Below are 21283 nucleotides of genomic sequence, written 5' to 3' on the forward strand. Positions count from 1 at the left end.
TTGGCTTATTCTGCCCCATTTGGGAAGGGGGAAAAGTGGGAACTCGCCATAACTCTGCCAGGCTGGGGAAATAGTCTCCATCCAGCTCTATTTGCAATACCTTAACAGGGGCCAATTTCCACAAAGTGTTTGCTTCCCACCTGGCCACCTAGCCTCACGCCCCCCTCTGGAACCAGGCCCCTGTCAGGGGTCTCTTGTTGGGCCCCTAGAATCAGAGGGACTCTCCCAGGAGGGGGTTGGTGCTTTACAGAGATGCTGGTCCAGCCCCTGCCTGTGATGAAATGAGCTGCCTCCCAGGCTTTGGGGCTGTGGCCAGGGACCAGACAATCCCCTCATCAGCTCCATCACCTGGGACGCACCTGTAAGGTGCTCAGCCGCTGGGGTGGGGAAGGCGGTATAAGGACCTGATTCAAAGGCAAGTCAGTGCAAAGACTTCAGTGGCTTTCAAACCAGCCCTTCAGAGGCTAGCTGGCTGGGTCCTCCCGCAGCCTGCGAGCAGGTTCTCTGCACGTGCCACATGTCAGAGACGCAGCTGGGCCTGGCTCGACGCTGGAGGCGCGCTCCCACGAGGGACCGATGAGATCGCAGCAAAGAGGAGAGGGTCTGGCTGGGAGAGTTAGGACTTTATTGTATTCTCCAGATACATTCCGAAGGACAGCAGCCAGGCCTGGAGCCTTTCCCACCAACCCGAGCCAGCACGCTCCTTGCCGATTGCTACCAGGGCCCCTCCTGCTGGAAAAGCCCCAGGGTCACAGGAGATCTCTTCAGGGACAGGAGCCTTCCTCTCCTCCGGCTTCTCAGGCACCCTCGTGCATGCAGCTGCAGCCCACTGCTGGGTCCTGGACTCCGCCTCCCCACAAGAGGAATCGCTCTGATCACCCTCTCCAGCCACCCGCTCAGTGGCGCACAGGGAAGGGACTTGGACAGCAACCCCTTTGCTCCTCCGTTTCTTGCCAGCTGGCCGCCCCTCCCTTGTCACTGTGCAATGCTCCTCCTCCAGGTAGATGGTCAGTGGGACATCCAGGAAGAGGTTTATGGGGATTTCTTGGCCTCTTCGCTGGCTGGGCTGCTTGGAAGGGGCACAAGGGAGAGTTTTCTTTGCTCTTTGGTATCGCCTGCCCTGGGCTGCTTTTCTCCTTGCCATGGTTTGTCTCCTCCTTCCCTGCCTTCCTTTAGAAAGCTTGGCTCTTCTCGCGGGAGGTTTTGTGTGGCTTCTCCCCCTGCAGGGCCTGGCACTGGATGTGGAGGGGCCATATACGTCTCTCCCACCTTCCTGTCGGCCCTGGGCCCAGGTATACGATCTTGAAGAGACGTGACGAGAAGGCACAGCAGAGTAACCCCTACTCCTGGCTCCCCTCGTCTCCCCAGCATTAGATGTCAACGCACTTTCAGGGCCATTTATCTCCCCCTCGGCTTTGCCCTGCAAGCTGCAGCAAGAGGTCAAAGGCACGTCAGAGTTCGCCAAAGCCCGGCCTCGGCCCCTGCTCCTGACACAGTATGTGCACTGGGCCTTGTACACACGCACGTTCTGGCTTTGGGGAGGTGGCTGAAGGTGGGTGACCCGCCGGCACGCTTTGGTATGCTGTGGCCTGCGATAGCTCTGCACTATGAACTGGGCCATGGAGTAGGTGATGCCAATCTTCTTGGAAAGCTGCCGTGGGGTGCAGTGCATTTCCTTCCATTTCTCCTTCTTGGGCCTCATGCTGCTCCCTGGCTGCTCACCTGACCCATCTCTGTACCACCTTCTCTTAAGAGGAGCGTGCCAGGTGCTGGGGTTTCTATGACATCAGCATGGGTGATGTCACAAGCACGCTTCCTACTTAGGCTGGCATCAGAGCCCTTCAAGAGGTGGATTGCAGCCTAGTCGCTCTCAGTGCCCAGTTCAGAGACCTGTTTCACGGAACCCTTAAATTCCAGGGGGCTCCAGAGGAGCTCCCTGAGCAGGTGTGGGAGGTTGTGACCTCCCTGCTCTTCTCATGCTGTGAAATGTGGGAGAGGGGTGTCAGCTAGGCCCTGGCTCGAGGAGTGATGGCAAATGTCGATGCTAACTAATGTATTCACACTATTTCACAGATTCATAGAATCCTAGGGCTGGAAGGGACCTCAGGAGGTCATTGAGTGCAGCCCCCTGCCCAAAGCAGGATCAACCCCAACTAAATCATCCCAGCCTTCATTTAAATCGAAGCCAGCCAGCATCCCAGCACACAGGCACCATTCTCTCTTTCTAGCACCACTGGCACAAGGGAGGAGCCACACGGTACAGCTAGCAACCGAGAAACTCGGGCGTCTGGATAGAGGGGACACGCCGAACACGGCACTGTGCTTGGCGAGGTAATGAGAGCACACGCGCCGCAGCGGATAGACAGAACAGGGCGGTTCCCGAGCTCCTCCCGCCGCAGGTACGCGTTCCTTACATCACCGCTGGCTTGGCTGAGTAACGCCTGAGAGGCTGAGGGTCTGGCTATGCAGGTCTCCGCCAGCGCGTGGTGCAGCTATACTAATCCTTCCGAGGGAGACCAAACCAGACGACGTGCAATGACTTTTGGAGCCAGCTGACATCCTGTCTCCTCTGCAAAGACGTTCCACACTTTGGCACCGGGAGTCGGGTTTTTGCTGGTGTCCCTCGCTCTCCCACACCCAGGTGTGCTAGCTGTCCACAGGGCTCTCACCCTGCCCCACAGGCAGCTGCATGCCAGTGTAGCTAAGCTCCCGGGATGGGCTCACAATGTGCTTTGGGACCCTTCCGAGGAAAAGCGCTGCAGAAGCGCGAGCGAGGCCTCTCAGGCCTACAGGAGAGAAGCTGCCCGCACAGCTCAAGGAGAGACAGACACAAGACAGACCAGAGGAAGGACAGGCAGACTTGGGCAGGGGAACAGAGGCAGCGTCACACTTCAGCTTGTGTCTCTTGGATGTCCCCTGGAGACGGAGCAATGAATTTGGGAGAGCAGAGGACAAACGTTTCCAGAACCTGGCTTCCTTTCCCACATGCCCCTCACCAGCTCACAACAGAGGTGGTAACTCCTCTACCCACCAGGATGGCAGACAGTTTGGTTTGCGGATGCAGCATGTGATTCAGGCATCTGGCTTTCAACCTGGACACAGCTTTGGCTTGAGCTTTATGAATTTGTTTCAAGCCTTGGTCCAAAGGCGCCTCTTGCAATCAGAGCCAGGCCTTGGCCTGCACTATTCAGGGCTGAGTCTGAGCTGTCTGGAAGCTCTGAAGTTTGCAGCTAGTTCTGAGAGGCCTGCTTGCCACGTGAGCATTGCTGCACTCTGCACGGAGGGCCTCCTGCCGAACGAGCTGGCGACTGGGCATTTCAGATGAGCCTCACATCCAGCCATGCTAGGGTTCCTACCCAGGCCTCTGCTCCTTGCAGACTGCAAGTGCCCAGGTTATCCTATTGGTTTCTCTTGTGTCTTTCAACTGCTCTGCAGTAGCTTCCTCCTATCCCCCTTAGAGCGTGGCATGAGAGGAAAAGTAATGTGAATGCAAAAGCAAGTACAAAAAGTACTTATTACATATAAGCAATGAAGCCCTGCCTCTGCTCCCCAATGCCCCGAATCAGCACAGCACTTAAGCACTTGCTTAAGTTTATGCAACTGATTATTGCTTTGCTGACTCAAACCCCAGATAGATGGGGCCTTTTTGCGTGTGCTCCTTTTCCATATGCTGGAGACTCTCCAGTGACTCCACGAGAACACCTCCAGATTAACACGAGTGTGAAAGGGGAGTTAGAGCCACGGGGGAATCAGAGGTACTGTGGAAAGGGGTCCAGAAAAGAGAGATCACAGCTGGCAGCTGCTGGAGAGCAGAACACTAGACCCCCAAGAGCACCAAAGCGATGGCAGAGGTGGGACCGACTGGCAAGCAGGCAGGAGCCTAGCTCTCAAGAGATTAGGATCTCTCCCAAGAAGGAGACAGCTGGAACCCAGTGAGACACAATGGCTCCTAAAAAGCAGGACCCTGAATGGGCAGCAACGCTGGAAACCACCACCAGATGGCAGAGGAGGGAAGAGGATCCAAAGGTGAGCGAGCGGGCCTGGGAATACCCAGCTAGCCGGCGCACACCAGCAAGGACTCTAGGCGGTTTCGTTTGCAACTTTCCGTTTATTAGACGCAAACTTTCCAAGCGGCGCTGGCAGCACCGCATGGCTCCTTTCCGCAATCGCTTTCGGGGCCGTCTCTAGGTGGACTGATGCGTTGCAAAGGAGAACAACGCTGCAGCTGGAGATCAGGCTTTTTAAAAGAAGGAACGTACATTTGTGGGGAAAGGACCCCGGCACATTAGGTATCTCTCCGAAAAGCACCACTAAAGCAAACCCCTGAACAGCTGAGAGTTGAAGAGGCCAATGGCCATCTCCTTACAAGCCAGAGTATTGATTCCATTGTTACAAGACATGCCAGCAGCTTCTGGGGGCCTGCTGGGCTCCTCACTCCTGTGGGGTTTGCATGTTCGGAGAGCTGAGCTGACACCGGTCTTGTCAAGTTTACAAAGGAAAACGCCTGGCACACAGTTGGGCCTTCCTGCATGGAGAGGTCCCTCCCGGTGTGGGGATCGGGGTAAAGGGGCGTTCGGGGATAGAATCGATTCATCAATGGTCGCTCTAAAGTGGGTAAGAAGAACATTTGCTCCTGGCCTGGGCAGGGCCCTGCTTCCTGGAACAAAAAAAGAGACCCAGGAATGGCTATTGAAAGAGAGAAAAGACGCCACCTCCCCCCAGTCTGGTGTACGCCAGCAGCTGACTGTGTGAGTGTGTCTTAGGGCTGAGGTTGATGGTGTGTTTCTCTGTCTTCTGGCTGGCTGGGTGGTTCCCCCCTCTCCGCGTAGAAAAGAACCGTCCCTCCAGCGTGGGGTGGCAAGGGGTCCAGGTGGCCGTGGACCCTCACTTCCTTGTGTGCAGAGTGTCCTGGAATTTGGTACTGGTGTACCGCAGGTGGAAACCCTTCTTGTTGATGGTGTCATCCGAGTGGAACTTGATCATCACCGAGTCTCCGGCGGAGCAGACCTCTTCTGGGGGCTGGCGGGAGACAAGAGAGCAGAGAGAGACAGTCGGGCACCCTCTTCTTCCCACCCAGACTGCAGGGGTCTGAGAGTCTCCAGCCTCTCTGGGATAGCTGGGTGGAGCCTTGGCCATCTTCCCCATCCCCTGTGAGAGGAGGAAGCCAGGTGAAGGCATGGGGATGGAGAGCAATGGCTGAGTCCCAGGGCACCTCCTGGGGCAGCACAGCTTACACCCCACCTGGCTTGGGGCTTTAGAGCAGCAGCAGCCGCCTTATCTGTGCACCAACCTGAACTGGATCAACTCAGTGGGTGCAGACACTGGGTAGAGATGGATTTCAGTGTGGCTCTTTTCGCTTTCCGAGTGGACTAAAGCTAACCTGGACTGCCCCTTTCAGGTCTTACCCACCTCCCCCCGGGTCTGAAAGCTCCACCGCCCCACAAGGGCTAAGTGGTTCCCCGGCTCCTCTAACGAGCATGCTGTGCTTTGCATTGTAGCCGGGTCTTCCTCTCTGTAGGCTCTTAGCTGTGCCCATCTCTGCACTAGTGAGGGCTAGAACTGGGACAGGTTTTCCCATGACTAGGCTATGGGCCAAAAAGAGGCATTTTTTCAGTCCACTTCCCCATCCCGCTCTGAACCCAGGAGGAAATCCGGGAACAGTTTTCTCCAAAAGCAAATGAAAAAAAAAAAGTCAGAATGGTTCATTTAGACTTTTTCAGAGCAAACCTCTGTGACTTGCTGTTGAGAAATGCCCCTAGATTTGCTTACGCTTTTTTAAAATCAGCCAACATCTTAAACAAACAAACGAATGAACGAACACCCAACCAACGAACCCTGAAAGAATTCAATTGGGGTCAGACAAGCCCCTTTGTGTGCCCCTGTGGATCTTTCTGTTCAGCCCCCACACCAGGCGATCAATCATTGGCTCAGCTGTGCCGAGTGACGCACTGTTTCACTCAGGGATGCGGTGCAGATTTCCCCTCCATCGGGGCTGGGAAGGTGGGAGGTGCCCGGCGGGGGAGCTTACCCCAGATCCACAGTAGCGCCCCAGGCGCGGTGCGGTCCCATCGTAGCCGTCAAAAAGCTCCATGTAGTCATAGCCGCAGTCCGCCTCCTCCTCGATCTCGAAGGTCTGGAAGATGAGCTCCACCCCATAGCCCTCCTCCGCCGCAATCAGCCACTCGCAGTCCGAGCCCCCGGGGTAGTTGTTGTCTCCGAACTGAGCGTGGGAATACAGGTCCTTGGTTTTCACCTCCGCTCGCAGCTGGCCCCCACACACTGGAGAGGAGAGCACACATGCACGCACACATGGCAAAGAAGTGAAGGAGGACAGGCAGCCATTGCCTGACAGGGTCATCTCCTGTGTTCCCTGTAAGCTGTGCACTTGTCTGGCTGCCCAGGAGAGATTCAGGACCACCAGCTACTTAGCAGAGCACCCACAGCTGGCAGCGTGATCATCTGGGCGGTGCGCATCTGCACATGCCTCGGTGCACATAACAAAATTTATTCTGCAGGTGGATAGAAAAGTCGTCTCGCTTCCTCTCTGTTTATGAACATCTTCTCTCTGTCATCTCTGCAGGCCTCCCTCCAGCTCGCCGCACACCCACCCAACCTGTGTCATGGAAGGAGCGTGTGGGGCTCAGTCACCAGCCCTGGCTGGCTCGGCCTTCTTTGCTAAGTCTGCCACCCTGGGGTGGTTCTGAGCCTGGACAATGGCTCCAGACCCATCCAACCCTTTTTGTACAGGGTTCATTGAGCAGTCGTGAGAGGGACAGCCAAACGGGCACCATGGAAGTAAATGGGTCCCAGTTATGTCCCTAATGCCTCCTGCCCCCCAAAGCACAAGGCCCAAATAAAGAGCACAGTTGCTTTGCTGGCTCCTCTCAGTGTTGTTCTGCCATCAGCCAGTGACCCCTCGTTTCTCAGCTCTCCTCACATTTCACACCTTATACAATACCCTGAACCAGGCCAAGCCTTGGAGCCTTTAAAGGACCCACACTCCTGGGGAGACGGAGGGGGGTGGTGCAGTGGGACAACATCCCAGCCCCTCTTCTCTGGGACTGGAGCTTCACACCTGGCCTGAGATTGCCACAATGCTCCCGAAGTTTTAGGTACAGGCTGAACCTCTCTAGCCCAGCACCCTGAGGACCTGACCAGAGCCGGACAAAAGGATTTGCCAGACCAAGGGAAGTCAATATCGTCTAGTGAATTACCAACACTCCCACTGCTGGCTGGGCTCTTAGAGGACCTTTGGGGTAAATTACAGCTAAACAACAGCACAGAACACGGAGAGCCAGGACTGGTGGCTAGAAAAAATCTTTACGGGACTGTGGAAAACTTGGCCACACTCATGATAAGTGGCCATCTGGCTGGCTAAAATTGTGCTGGATTATGGATGTTGCCAGACGAGAGAGTTCTGGATTAGGGAGGTTCAACTTGTACCGGCCTCGGAACCAAACATCACCCAATCAAAAGCCGAGTTACCTGTGGAATAGGCGGCCTGGAAGCCCTTCTTCTGGACAGAGTTATCAGAGAAGAATTTGAGGAACATCTTGTTGCTGGTGGAGATGACAGGCTCTGGTTCCTTAGCCCCACAGAACCTGCCCAGGACTGGCGCTTTGGCATCTTTCCCATTGTAAACCTCCAGGTGGTCGTAAGTGCATTCCTGATGACCTTCTATGTCCAGCTCTGTGAAAGTCTGGGAAGAGGGGAGGAGATGGAGGCAAACTTACAATAGCAGGAGGTGGCAGAGCCCTGCAGTTTGGCTCTCCAGGTTCTACGGTGGTGCGGGACCATTACAAGTCAGTCTCTGACTGCGCTGTCAGCAGCCTTAGGCTGTAAGCAGCAAGAAGTTCCTCTGTACAGAGGCCACCTTGTCAGCAATCTACCCCCGTCCCATTTGGCTGCTCTCTAGCAGAAGGAACAAGAGATGCCCCCTGAGAATATAGTGCATAATCAATCCCTTCTTCCCAAGTACTCCATGGCGCCATTGTCCATGAATGGACTGCGGCCACACTCGGAGAGAGGATGATGGGTGAGATGGATCACGGGTCTGAAGCACTGTGTTCTCCCCAGGGGCTGGGGTCGCTGCATTAGGTGTGCTAGCCCTTGCTCTATACATTACCAGTTTGATGCGGTGTCCAGGGGTGGTAGTTATTGCCCAGGTGCACTCTTTCTTGCTTGGGTACTTATCGGGCCAGTTAGGGCTGGAGATAGTACCAGTGACAGACGTCACCTTGTGATCACAGCCGGCTGCAGGAAGAAGACACCAAAGAAGGCATCAGTTGGGTGCTATTCCCCCAGGATCACTTCTCCATCCCTCCCCCGCAAAACTCATTCCCCCAAGGCTCCCAAAGGGCTTCGGTGCCGTTTATCTCAGTCCCTTGCTGCTGGGAGAAACGAAGAGGTGGGGAAACCTCTGCACAGGTGGAGAGCTGGTGCACCGAGAAGCCCAGCAAGGCAGCCACACCTCCCCAGAAGCCATGGGGACAAAGGTACCTTCTTTGCAGTCATGCTTGTTGTTGTGTAGCACAAAGCCGCTCCGGCACTGGCACTGGTAGCTGCCAAAGGTATTCAGGCAGTCATGCTGACAGCCCCCGTTATCCTTTGAACACTCATCTTTGTCTACGGAGAGGGAAAGAAGCAGTCCTTGGTTCAGCCAGGCGCAGCTACCGCTCCCTGCTGGGTAACGGTGAATGGCCAGCATTCAAATGACCCTTCCCAAGCTAGGGCCATTCAGAAAGGGCCCAGCGCACGCACACGGCTCTGCGCATTGCCAAACCCCACTTCAGTTCCTCAAGCCACCGGCCCTTCCGCACTGGGGTGAGCATCAGCCTACCGGCCTGGAAGCCACAGCACCACCTACTCGAGCTGCAACACCTTCCACGGAGGGAAACCGTGCCAAGCAGTGCCCCGCCCACACCTCGCTCCCTATCCCCGTCTGTGAACGCGTTGCTACAGCAAGAGCCCAGACCTGGACTCGAAACGTGCAATGGAAGGAAACTAGCCAAGACGCACATTCTTCTAGCCAGCAGCAAATGGGCACAACCCTTGTTCTCACTTCCGCCAGAGCGAATGCCATGATTGACACACAAAACTAGTGCAAGCGAGAGCAGACTCAGACTCCAGGACAACGCCGCACGGAAATCAATTCATATGTGTGGGACACTACCATTACCTGTTTCCTGTACAGACGGGGAGGCAGACAAACAGACACAAGGACAACCAGAGATGCAAGAAAGACCAGGACACGGAGTCCCTCTTTACTTATCAATAGTAAATGTCACAGACACGATAAAAATTGGAAATAAAGGTCAACTGGCCCATGACAAACCAGAGAAGTCTAAAAACAATGGCGAATTTAAAAAAATAAGGCCAACAGCCAGTTCTGTCAAGCACGGGATTTGGGGCCGGGGCCGCTCTCTGGGCGAGGCTCTGAGCTAGGACAGAACGGGAGGGCATTGGTTCCCTGAGCCCTGGAGCCTTTGGAGGGGCAGGGGTGTCCCTGAGGAGTTGAGCGGAGGATTGGCCGAGTTCCTTTGGGGCCTCGTATCCTTTTCTGCAGGCGGAATTTCAAGCCGGGCGGGCGAGCTTTCGGGGGCGGCGGCGGCGGCGGCGGCGGCTTCGTCTCTGAAACGAGAGGGGGGCGGGGACAGAACGAAGGTGAACCCACGCCACTGTGCCAGGCAGGGGAGTCGGAGACCACGGTCCGGGAGCCAAGTGAGGGCCTGGGCAGAAGCAGGAACATGCAGCGAGCTGGGGCCAAGCTCAGCAGCGCGCGCGCCAAAGCTGAACGAAAGGGGAAGCACAGACACAGCTGCGGCTGCCAAATGGTCAGAAGGGCACAGAAGGAGGGAACGTTGCCGGGAGCCCACTGAGGCACACCCAGCCTTCCCAGCAACCTCTCTGGCTCCTGAAAGAAAACTTCACCTCCAGCACTCAGCGATGGACCGGCACCCAAGACGGGCCAGACTGGGTCAGACCAAAGGCCCACCCAGCCCAGTGTCCTGTCTGCCAACAGTGGGCAGTGCCAGGTGCCCCAGAGGGAGTGCCCAGAGCAGGTAACAAGGAAATGACCCAACTCCTGTTACCCTTTCCCAGCACTGACAAAGAGCTCAGGGACACCGTCCCTGCCATCCTGGCTCATAGCCACTGATGGGCCTGTCCTCCAGGCCTGATCTAGACTGGCTGGGCCAGTCAGGAGGCAGTTTGTCATGCGGCCCCCTACCGACACGAGGGAAGCCTTCCTTTCAGGGCAGGTATGGCACCTCTTTCCCGGGGCTGCCCTCTGGTCGCTGGCTGAATGCGCTTGAGGCCTGCAGAGAGGAGAACGCGAGGAGGCAGAGCCAGGCTGGCAGACTCCAGAGAGGTTTGGGAGAAGGGAGTCCTGGGAGCACATCGGCCCTTTCAACTCTCAGTCAAATGAAGTCTTTGCTAGACTTCGCCGGCTGACAGCTAATACAAATTCCACCTGGTTCCTGCGGGGGAGGCCAGCCCTGCAGCTAGGTGACCGAGGGGGCCTGAGACCTGCCCGTGGGTTGCAGATTGTTCATTTGGAGGAGGTTTCGGAAGACCGCATTTGAGGGATCATTGTTCACACCCGGAAGGCGGAGGCAGAGGGCTGCCGCGTACCCACTTACCTCTGCTCCGCTCACCCCTGGCTGCGAGCGTCCCAGGAAGAGTGTGCCCCTCCCTGCACACGGCAGACCAGCCCTGCAAAGCGAGCTCGTCTCAAGCTTTGGTGCATGAGTAGCAAGGCTGGCTACTTAGGATTCCCCAGGGCTTCCAGCTGGGACGGCTAGATGGTCTTTAAGGGCAATTTCTTTGGCTGTAGGACAGGTCAAGAGGCAGAGCGGCGACACAGAGAGCGCATGAGGCTGGCAGCCAGGAGACAGGGGTGCTATTCACCTGCTCGGACACTGACCCATTAGTATGGCCTTGGGCAAGACACTTGCCCTCTCTCAGCCTGGTTTCGCCCTCGCTAGCATGGTGACTCGCTACGTGTACGAGCAGCATGAGTGCAGGTCACGGTTCTGATCTCTGTCGTGCTCTCAGGTGCCAGTGTAACACACACAACAATAACCAGAGACTTCTAGAAGAACAGGGCTGGAAGAGACCTCAGGAGGTCATGGAGTCCAACCCCCTGTTCAAAACAGGGCCAAACCAATCATATTGTCCCAGCCAGGGCTTTGTCAAGCCGGGACTTAAAACTCTCCAAGGATGTGGATTCCACCACCTCCCCAGGCAACCCCTCCCAGAGCTTCACCCCCGCCCCAGTGAAATAGCTTTTCCTAATATCTAGCCTCCACCTCCCTCACTGCAACCTGAAACCGTTGCTCCTTGTTCTGTCATCTGCCACCACTGCGAAAAACCTGGCTCCATCCTCTTTGGAACCCCCTTCAGGTAGTCCAAGGCTGGTATTAAATCCCCCCACTCTTCTCTTCTGCAAACTAAATAAGCCCAAATCCCTCAGCCTCTCCTCAGAAGTCACGTGCCCCAGCCCCTGAATAACCGGACAGTTAAGCCTAGGCCTGTGGAGCTTTCCACTCGCGGCAGATGCTTACTCTGGGGCACACAACGAAGGATTTAAAGTAGCAGGAAGTTGGCCCCAGCCTCTGCTCTCGGATGGAAGCTCTTGTGTGCACTGTCTGGTCAGACTGTCAGCCATGAGGGGCTGTGGGGCCTTCAGCTCCGTACAGCACCAAGCACAGAGTCAAGTGCTCAAACTTCCAGAGTGACTGGTCTGCAAGAAGCCATGAGGAAGGCGGGACACTGACAGGGCTTTAAAGTGTTGCATGGAAAGTTATTTCTGAATTCAGGCAAGCTTTTCTGGGCCAAAGGCTGGGCCTGTGGGTTGGACATCCCAGTGGGACACAAGAGAGCCGAGCTCATTCCCAGGCCCTCCGTGTGTCCTCGGGCCAGTCACTTGAATGCCTCAGCTCCTCAAGTCCATTTAGCATGAGGGACGGCCCTGTTATTCTTATGAGCCTGGCAGTTGCTGAGAACAGCAATGACGTGCAGTTGGAAGCCCCATGTGCAAAATACCCCATAGCTCCAATCGGGCACAGCTGCACAGGGTCAGGCCTTTTCCTGGGGGCCTATAACCAGAAAAGCAGCGGAGAAGGGGGCTCTGAACGGCCTAACTGTCCAGGCAGCAGACGGAGCAGCGAGGGGAGAAGCATTTCAGTTGAGGCTAGAGGGCTGCAGGGGAACAGTTCCTAAGGACACCCGGGTCGGGGGACAAAGGCAGGAAAATTAGCATAGGAAAAGAGCCCACGGGAAAGCTGTCTTTAGCAACTGTTTATTCTATCAGCTTGTTTGCTGACAATAGTGAGTTATGACAACATCCTCTGGCATTTATCCTGAGGGTTCCCACAGCAACCTTGCAAACTCTGGGCCCAATTCTGTTTGCCAGCTGCACCCCAAAAATCTCACTGCAAACCAGTGATGCAGGGTTGGGGTGCATACATGGGTTTCCATCACCCTGATTCGCAAAAGCACACAACGGCCCAAAGCACGCGCTAAGTCCCACTCACTGCAAGGAGATGCAAGAGCTTCCGTGTTAAGTGTCAGCTTAGGTGTTTTCCATGGAGCGGTGATGAAATGCAGCCACCGCTGGGGTGGAGGGCAGCAACGAGGCAGATAACGCTGCACAGCAGTAACGAAGGCCCAGATTGCTACCTAAGGCCCAGAGGTACGAGAACCACACAGACATACAGCTGGGACACAATGCTCCAGTGTGGAAGGCACGTTAACAGGCGGACTTACCTGAGCACTGAAACTGGTAGCTTCAGCAGAAATGTTCCTGAAGCACCAGGAGTCTGCAGCTCCTGCTAAGGAATAGGGCACTCCAGCCAACGTCTTCCCTTCTGGAGGCGCACGGCTGCTGGGCCACCCACTGTCAGTCTCCTGCTGGTCTTGTTCCCTTGTCTAACTCATGCACCCACATTCACCCGGTATGAGTCCTGCTCCCGGCCAGCTCGCATCCGGAGTGATCCACATCCTGCCAGCTGTGTCCGCTCATCCCCAAGGCTGCCCAGGAACATGACTCAGACATAAAGACGGAGGGCTCCTTCCTGTGCCACAGGACAGTAGGGAAACGGCTTTGCTTCCTGCCTGAAACTGGAGCTCCAGAGAAGACCAAGGGACTAGGTCGAGGAGACCAGCCCTGTCAGTGTCGGCCGGGTGTTGGAGGGTAACGACAGACTGCGCTGTGTGATGGGCCCAACAGAGAATCCAGTTCTGTCCATGTCCTCCAGTGTCAGCTTGCTGCCGGGAAGCGGCGGTGACCTGAGGGAGGAGACAGAAGGGGTGTTTTCATGGCCTCACTAGCAGTGGGCGCCCTGGGAATTCAGAGCCCAACGGTGTTCCAGCCAGTGGAGCTTGGACATACTGGGGGCTCCCCAAGAAGTCACCCCAGTTGCCACCAAATGCAAACGAGGGTGTGGAGTGGCCACTGCAGCGCTGCAGTCTGTGCTGGGCGGGCGGGCACGATTCAACAAGGCCTTGGGGAAGGCTGCGTTTCCACAACGGCAAAGGGGCAGGGCAGCAAACTCCAGGCACGTCAGCAGGCCATGGGAGGCCTAAATCGGGGCCTGATCCTGCAGCTGCCACAAAATTTGCCTTGACTTCAGCAGGGCTGGGATTTCCCTCCTCAAGGGGAGTAAAGGATCCAGGAGCAGGCCCTTAAGCTAGGAAGGGGAGGAGAGTAAGAGACTTACCCTGTCGCCTGAGCACTCCTGCTGGCTGGTCAACTTCTGAGGCTTATCCGAGGTTGCTCTTTGCTGGATGGCGGCCGATCCGTGTGTCGGGGCCTGGCTGCGCTACCTGACCTGCCTTGGTTTTGGTTAAAAAAATAAAGCAAACACCATGCCCAGTGCCCTGCCCACTGGCTCTTCAGTCACTCCAGCCACGGAAGGCCTGGACTAATATGGAGCTAGAGGCGCTGCCGGAGGGGCTCCTTTGGAATGGCTCCTGCAACTGCCTGGATTGGGGCAGGGCACCCTTCAGGAGCAGTAGGAGATTCTCTGCACTTTGAGGGCAAAACTGCTCCGGCAGAGGGCCTGGCCCTGGAGGAACCCACTGGGGATTCAAGAAGTTTGTCCTTATTGCTCTGCTGTCTTTGGCCTGGGTTCTGGAATGCCCCAAGGCATGTGCTCAGCTCCATCTCTGCTCAGGGCAGCACGTGCTTCACTTTAAACCGGCCCTTCAACAGCCTCAGGGGGGCTCCCACGCATGCTTGCCACGTCCCGGCCATGCGGGAAATGCATCAAAGACGATTTGCAGCTCTCATGTCAAAAAGGGACCTCAGGACAAAGCCTGGCCAAACTTAAAACCTCTCCCAAACAAAAGTGAATTGTGTCCCTCCGACCAGACCGTCAGCAGGACTCTGGCAGAGCCACGCTGCCTTACGCCAGCTGGAGAACTAGCCCGGGGGAGCTGGGTTGGTGACCGAAGTGGATGGAGGGTTTCCAAGGGCTAGCGCTGCTCTGAGGCACTGGCATCGGAAGGAAAGGAAAGACACAGCCCACACAGGAAATAAGCAGGTAATGGTTTTCCCTGGAATTGTCCCAGGAATCCCTGTCTGCTTCACAGCCCGGAGACCCTCCCCCCCAGGGAGCATGGGCAGCTGAATGGCTACAGGTACCAAAGACAATTCACCTCCGCGGTACAATCAAGGGACCTCAGGACAAGTCCTGCCTAGAGTTGGACCCAGTGCAATCCTGCTGCCGCGTAAGGTATATATGCCCCTGCATGGCTGAGACAGCAGGACAGGCCAAGATCTCACCACTGCTACAAGCCTAAGGAAATAGGGGGAGCTTCGAGTTTGTTCTGGATCAGCACCCATCCCAGCCAGAGGAGGAAGAGAGGGAAAGGAGCCCTGCCGCTGCGGCACATCCCCAGCGCAGCAGGAAGAGGGGCAGGTGGCAAAGGCATTCAGCAGGCAGTGGCAAAGCAGAGCCGGGGATCGGGAGGCACTGCAGGGCCAAGCAAAGCGGAGGAGGTGGCATGGAGATGCCCATAGCCAAGGCGACAAGCGGCCAGCTCGGAGCGGTCAAATTCCGGAAAGCTGTTATGACCCAATAATGCCAGAGAATGCAGTGCCCTGGGAAGGGAAGGCCAGCCCCAAAGGCAGGCAGGGCCCAGGGCCACTCATTGCTTGCCCAGGAGTTGTCCCTTTATGTGCAGGGCAACTGATCAGACTGCAGGCTCTTTGGGGCAGGGCCTGTCTTCTATGTTTGTACAGTGCCTCGCACGATGGGCCATAAGTGGGGTTCCTACGCAAGGGTCTCGCCAGCCTTTTCCCCTCCTGTGTGCCCTGAGGTCTGCGGGCATGTGCACCGCCCACAGAAACACAAACCGGCTGCGGGCGCTCGGCTAACCCACTGGGCGGCCGGCAAATTGCTCCTGAGTGGCTGCACGGAAGCGCTGCTCCCAGGCCCGGCTGCTTTTCTCGTACTCAGTAATTACAGACACTAATGGCAGCGCCTCATTTGCAAAGATGCTGGGCGCCAGTGGGCTCCATTAACTTCAGCTGGACCTATGGGAGCTCAGTGCCTTTTAAAGTTGGGCCGGCAGCTGCAAGCGGCTACGCAGCCATGCGCTGGTGATTCGACATGTGCGTTCTGCCATTGGCTCTGGCGGCTTTGCTCCTGTAGCTGCCTGCAGGGGCTGAAGGCTTAGAGGCTGACTGGAAGATCTAGCCTGCAAAGGAAATACAAAGCCCACAGCCATGTCTGTTCGGATACCTAGAGCGTGGCAAGCTGAGGCCTCCTGCAGCGGTTTGCCAAGGAGCGCCAGGGAGATTTTCATGCACAAGACCAGGGTCCACACGCCACATGGCCCCTCAGTCAGTGCACGGCAGGGGGTTACCTCCCACCCCAGCAGGCCCAGGTGCCAGGCCTCTGGAGGGACAAGCCCTGTTTGCGTCACGGCCGCTGAACCTCCCCAGCTGGGCTGGACAATGCCCAGCCTTCCGGCGCTGGAAGAAGGGTCATGGGGGCGTTTGTCTGAAACCAACCAAGGCCCATAGGCAACGTTCCCTCTCGTCTTCTCCATCCACGTGTGGAACATGCTTTGTTATGGGCACCGAGGTACACGGGGATGTGCTCCATATTGCCCCGGGCCTGGCATTTCAAAGGGGCCCAGCGCTGCTGACGCTCCAGGCTTCTCTGAACCGCTGCGGAGTGCTGTGCGCTGACCGTGGATGGCGCAGAGCGCGTGGGGGGAGGGGGGCAGGGCTGAATGTCTCAAGCCCTCAGTTCTGCCCTTGGCCTCACCCCTTCTGGGGGCAGAGAGCCAGGCCCCTCTCCCACCTTGCCCTGGGCCGACGGCATCTTTTGCTGCTGCTGCCATCAGTACAAACGGCTGTGGGCGCTCTGCTAATAAGCTGGGCAGCACCTGAATCTCTGCTGGGTGGCTGCCCAGACACTCAGCTGACAGGGAACGCTGCCCATAGGTATGAGCTGGCCTGAGGGTGTGTTAGCTGGCAGGTATCCCTCCCTGACAGCGTGTCATCCCGACTGCAGGGTGGACACATCCTTAGTCACATGCAGCCACCAGTGGGAACTGGGCCGAGGCAGCTGACAGCAGAATTTAGCCCAGCGTGTAACTTAGCCCAGGAAATGGTGCAGCTTTACATCAGAGATGAATTCAGCCCAGAGACGGCTCCCGGGGCTGCCCCTGCCTGTCCCAGGCTGTGCCTGGCTGCGTTGGACATGCACAAAGGCCAGGCTCTGCTTCCTCTCCTCATGGCGAGTCTGGCATGAGGACACCTGGCACGAGTGAAGGACTGGAACAAGCGGCGAGGGCGCCATCCTCAGAGACAGTCCAGCACCGAATTCGTTGCGCTTTAACTAGGAGTTCGGTGCCTGAGTACTGGGGGATCCGGGCCTACACACATGGGGCCAGATTCCCACCTCCCTTATGCCGGTGCAGACCTGCAGCCACTTCAGCATCTTCTGGATTTACCCGTCAGAGGGGGCAGACTGCAGGCCCGACTGGAGAGAGATTTTGCCTCTTACACAGAGAGTTTTGTAAACGCCCTGAATTGTGGGGCTGTTTTTTAAAATTTCCTCGAACAGGGGCCTGGCATTTTGACTCCAATCTTCAGCTGGTGTAAATCAGTGTAGCATCGATGCTGGTTTGCGCCAGCTGAGGATCAGGCTGTTGTGCCTAGCTGGGATGAACAGAAGAACCTCCAAGTGTTTCTCACGTCCTGGCTCTCCAGGTCAGCCACATGCGGTGCAGGGCGGCACCTGGAGGCAGCTCAGTGACCTCGGTGGAAGGGGCTGGGGACTGCACCCTCTCGGCACAGGGGAGTGGCTGGAAGGGGTTAGCAGGGGTGCAGGGCAGAGGGTCAGAGGCCGCCCATGCTGCAAGCCGGTGGCTCTACCTGAGAAGAAATGGGCTTTGAAGCCCTTCTTGGAGACGGTGTTGTCGGATTTGAACTCGATCCTCATGTTGTTGTATTGGGATGTGATGACGTCGGGTTTCTCGGCGCCGCAGAACTTGCCGTGCAGCTTGGAGTCGGCCGACAGCCCGCTGCGCACCTCCACGAAGTCATACTTGCACACCTGCTGGGCGAGGGCGGAGGGGACAGACAAGGAGCCAAGCTGAGATGGGGTGAGGAGAGGCAGCCTGCAGGAGCTTGCCTACGGTGGGCTGGCCTGCCCGTGTCAGCGTGCTGCAGCCGTGCGGAAAGTGACTGGCAACGTGGGGAGGCAAATCACGATTTACAGCAGTGCACAAGTGTGTACGTGAGAATTGCACCAATGTCTCGGCACTGGGAGCTCACACGAGAGAAATTCCTCCTGGAAACAGGGTGCACGTGTTCAACAGTGGGGGTAACTGACCATTGGAACAACTTACCACAGGGCGTGGGGGATTCTCCATCAGGTCCAATTTTAAAAGCAAGATGGGATGTTTTTTTGCTGTGGGTCAAACAGGAACTAATCTCAGGGAAGTTTAGCTGACTACTGTGGCCCTGCCTGACCTTAGGCTCTATGAATCTAGTGCAACAAAGAGCTCAGTGCAGAAAGTCCCTCACTTCCTTCCTTTGCTTCATGAAGTTAGCAGGCTGCAGCAGCAGCATGAGAAAGGGACACCGGGCTTCCCTCCGCCAGCCCAGGCCACGCACACAGGGGCTCTGCCCCCAGAGGTGCAGCACAGCTGGCCTGTCGCAGGGGGTGGCCAGGCGCAAACGAAGGAACTCGGTACTCACGTCATTGCCCTCAGTCTCAAAGAATTCAAACTGCAGGGAGATGCGGTACTGGGAGGGCGCCACCAGATGCCAGACGCAGTCCTTGTTCGGGGGGTATTCCTTGGGCCAGCCTGGGCTCGTGATGGAGCCGTTAAGTCTGGTTAGGAGGCCGCCGCAGGCAGCTGCAGGGTACAAAGCAGGGGCGCATTGGCCAGCCTTCCCTCCGCAGCCTCTTCCCCGGGGCGTGGGGCTGCCGGGAACCGGCTCTCCCAGACCAAGCCGAGGAGGGTGCTGGAGCAGCGGGGGGCTCCGTGCAGGGGGAAGAGCAGTCGCACTGCCGGAGCTGCCAGCAGGGTCACGGGAAGGGCCACCCTGCGGTACTGACCCTCGCAGCGGCGCTTGTCCAAAGCCAGTTCGTAGCCCGGGTCGCAGGCGCAGCGGTAGCTGCCCAGGGTGTTCACGCAGCGCTGCTCACACCCGCCATTGTTGGGCTGCGAACACTCGTCGACTTCTGCGGGGACAAAAGCGCAGAAAAGGTTTGCAGGTTGGGGAGCACCTGAACGGGCTGCCAGAGCCACGCCTCACTGCTCCAGCAGGGGGCGCAGTGCCAATCTGGGCGTGCCCCCCCAGGAGGACAGGAACCAAGCAGGGCTGGGAATGGACTGCAGCCCACCTAGGCATTCAGGAGCAAACCCAGGGAGCAGCAGCCTGGGAAGAGAGCCACCTCGGCGCAAACTTAGCTCCCAGCCAGTCGCTAGAGGGCTGGGCCCTACCTGGGACTGGGCCTGCTTTTGGGCTCTTTGCTCCTAGAAGCCCACGGGTGAGGGCTGCCAAAGAGCTTTCCCCAGCTGATCTGGGGAACCACCCAGCCTGTTCCTTTCCCACTGGTTGGCAGAGCCCATCTGCCCCAGCACACTGCACCAAGTCCCCCCGCAAGGCCGGGAGGGTCGGGTGCCACGTGAGCTACCCCTGGTGCTGGCAGAGGAGAGGCGATGGAGGCTTGGGTACCTTTGAAGAAGTTGACGGCGAAACCAGCCTTGTTGATGGAACCGTCTGAGATGAACTTCATCCATAGCTTGTTGGAAGTGCTCTTGATGTCATCGGGCTTGTCGTAGCCGCAGTACCGGCCGATTAGGCTGCTCGACTCAGAGCTGCCATCCCGGATCTCCAGGTAGTCGTAGGCACAGCTGTCGTGCCGCTCGATCTGCAAGCGGGGGAAGTCGGCAAGGCAGCAGTTCACCCACAAGCTCCCCAGGACCATCGGCTGCCCAGCTGCCTGAGTAGCCAGACAGAGATGTAACAGTCTGAGGTTCACTCCCAAGTCCAGGAGCAATGGCCAAACCATTGTGGGGTCCCTTGGCAGATATCGCTCCCGTCAGCTAACGAGCCCAAAGCAACTGAACCACAGCTGCATCACGCAGGGGTGGTGCCACGATCCCCGTTTAAAAATGTGGGAAACTGAGGCATGGAGCCAGGAGGGGACTTGCCCAAGGTCACCCAGCAGGTCAGTGGCAGAGCAGGGAGTAGGCCCCAGGGAGAAGTGTTACATGTTCAGCCAAGGGGCGAGTGACACAAACCCCACATGCACCGTGTCTGAGAGGCGCGGCTCAGATGGATGAGTGGGGGTCATGGCACTGCACCTACAACAGGGGAGCTGGGGATATGGGGTTTGATTCGCTTAACCACTTTGCTACTGGTGGGAGGCACTGCCGGCAGCAGCAATGCTGGACTTACGCCGCCGCAGGAGCGGGTCCCCAGTGGACGGGTAAGTGCGTCAAAGGGCAGGTCACTGCCACAAAAGGGAGGTGTCACCGCAGCAGGCGCACTAGCTTGCTGAGCACCACAGGGGCTAGCAGCCTGCGCACAGACCCACCCTGGAGCCCAGGTACAGACTCCTGTGGGGAAACACCTGCACTGTGAAGTCTTCCTGGCTGCTTTTAGAAAGCAAGTGAGTGCAATGGAAGCTCATGCAGGGCAGTCGCCCCGGGCTGCCACCACACATCCACGGCCGAGCTCCCTCAAAAGGCAAATGCCGCTTGCCTCGGCTGTGCGCTTCCCAGGTGCGGCTGCGGTGCTGCTATACAGCTCATGGTTGCCCTCTCCTCTCACTGCAAGCCCATGCTCCCCTCCTACAGCCAGGGCTGCAGAGCCGAGCCGGGCAGAAACCCTCCGGTCGGAAGCCATCGATTCGAGGGAGTCAACACCCTCTGCGGGGCTGTGCCGATCTCAGCCACATTTTGATGAAAAACGATCAGAATGCTCTGCTTCAGGAAGGGCAAAGATCGGGTCACCATATAAAAAAGAAGACACCCCTAAGAGGGAGTGTGCCTGTATCAGTATTGCCCAACTCCCCTTGCACCGGTGTTACTGTACTTACAGTACAGCAATACACTGTGAGTCGGTAGATACAGACAGACACACTCCCTCGCAGGGGTGTCCTCTGTTTTGAAAGATCAAATATGGTAACCCAGCAACATTAGTGTCCCCTCAAGAGTGTAAATGCTCCCTTGTAAAGCAGACATGCCGATCAGGTGGTCTTGGCATTAGCACAAGCCCATCTCTCTGCAGTGGCACCATGGGAATTTTTGGAGATTTGGACAGGCTGCTCTGATTTCAGGCACAAGGGAATTTCACTCGTTCCGGGTTTCCCAGCGGATGGACGTTCAGAGTGCTGGCTGGCTCGGCAGGCGAGCTCACCGGGAGGTTTCTCGTTTGTAAGGAATGCTGGTCTAATGGAAGAGCTGGGGGAGACTCCGGATGAGGGCTGATGACTCAGGTTTGTGGTTGGCTTTTGGACGGGGGCATGCAATGACTCCTGTGAGCCTGTCTGTGGCTGTGCGGTTGGTCAAGAAGCAGGGATTGTGAAAAGAGCGTAGGGGGCGTTGGCTGCAGCCTGAGACGAATTGCTGTTAACGTGAGCGCAGCGCAATGCAAGGCTCCGGCTGCCCACGCTGCCAACGTGATTCAGAAAGAGTTTACGTACAGGACAGGGAATGAAGCAATTGGCTTTGCAATCCCACCACTGACCTGCTGAGTGACCTTGGTCAAGTCACTTCCACTCTCTGTTGCTCAGCTCTGCCG

The 21283-nt window shown here is 57.1% G+C and overlaps 1 protein-coding gene across 3 annotated transcripts in view; it reads right to left on the minus strand.

Moving 5' to 3' along the window:
- Positions 1 to 4088: 4088 nt before the first annotated feature.
- BMP1 (bone morphogenetic protein 1) overlaps positions 4089 to 21283 on the minus strand; it is an 80548-nt gene continuing 63353 nt past the window's right edge. Inside the window, exons 12-20 of one of the 3 annotated variants that reach the window (XM_074981701.1) lie at positions 19211 to 19406; positions 18588 to 18713; positions 18224 to 18384; positions 17396 to 17579; positions 8500 to 8625; positions 8126 to 8253; positions 7486 to 7699; positions 6029 to 6279; positions 4089 to 5019 (exon numbers count right to left, since the gene is read on the minus strand). In XM_074981701.1, the coding sequence (XP_074837802.1) occupies positions 4885 to 5019; positions 6029 to 6279; positions 7486 to 7699; positions 8126 to 8253; positions 8500 to 8625; positions 17396 to 17579; positions 18224 to 18384; positions 18588 to 18713; positions 19211 to 19406 (1521 nt within the window). In that variant the 3' untranslated portion in view covers positions 4089 to 4884. Of the gene's footprint in view, positions 5020 to 6028; positions 6280 to 7485; positions 7700 to 8125; positions 8254 to 8499; positions 8626 to 8954; positions 9631 to 17395; positions 17580 to 18223; positions 18385 to 18587; positions 18714 to 19210; positions 19407 to 21283 lie in introns of those variants that run through there. The other 2 variants (XM_074981702.1, XM_074981703.1) reach the window with 2 other exon arrangements.

Source organism: Carettochelys insculpta, chromosome 31 (assembly GCF_033958435.1).
Source record: "Carettochelys insculpta isolate YL-2023 chromosome 31, ASM3395843v1, whole genome shotgun sequence".
NCBI classification, from domain to species: domain Eukaryota; kingdom Metazoa; phylum Chordata; order Testudines; family Carettochelyidae; genus Carettochelys; species Carettochelys insculpta.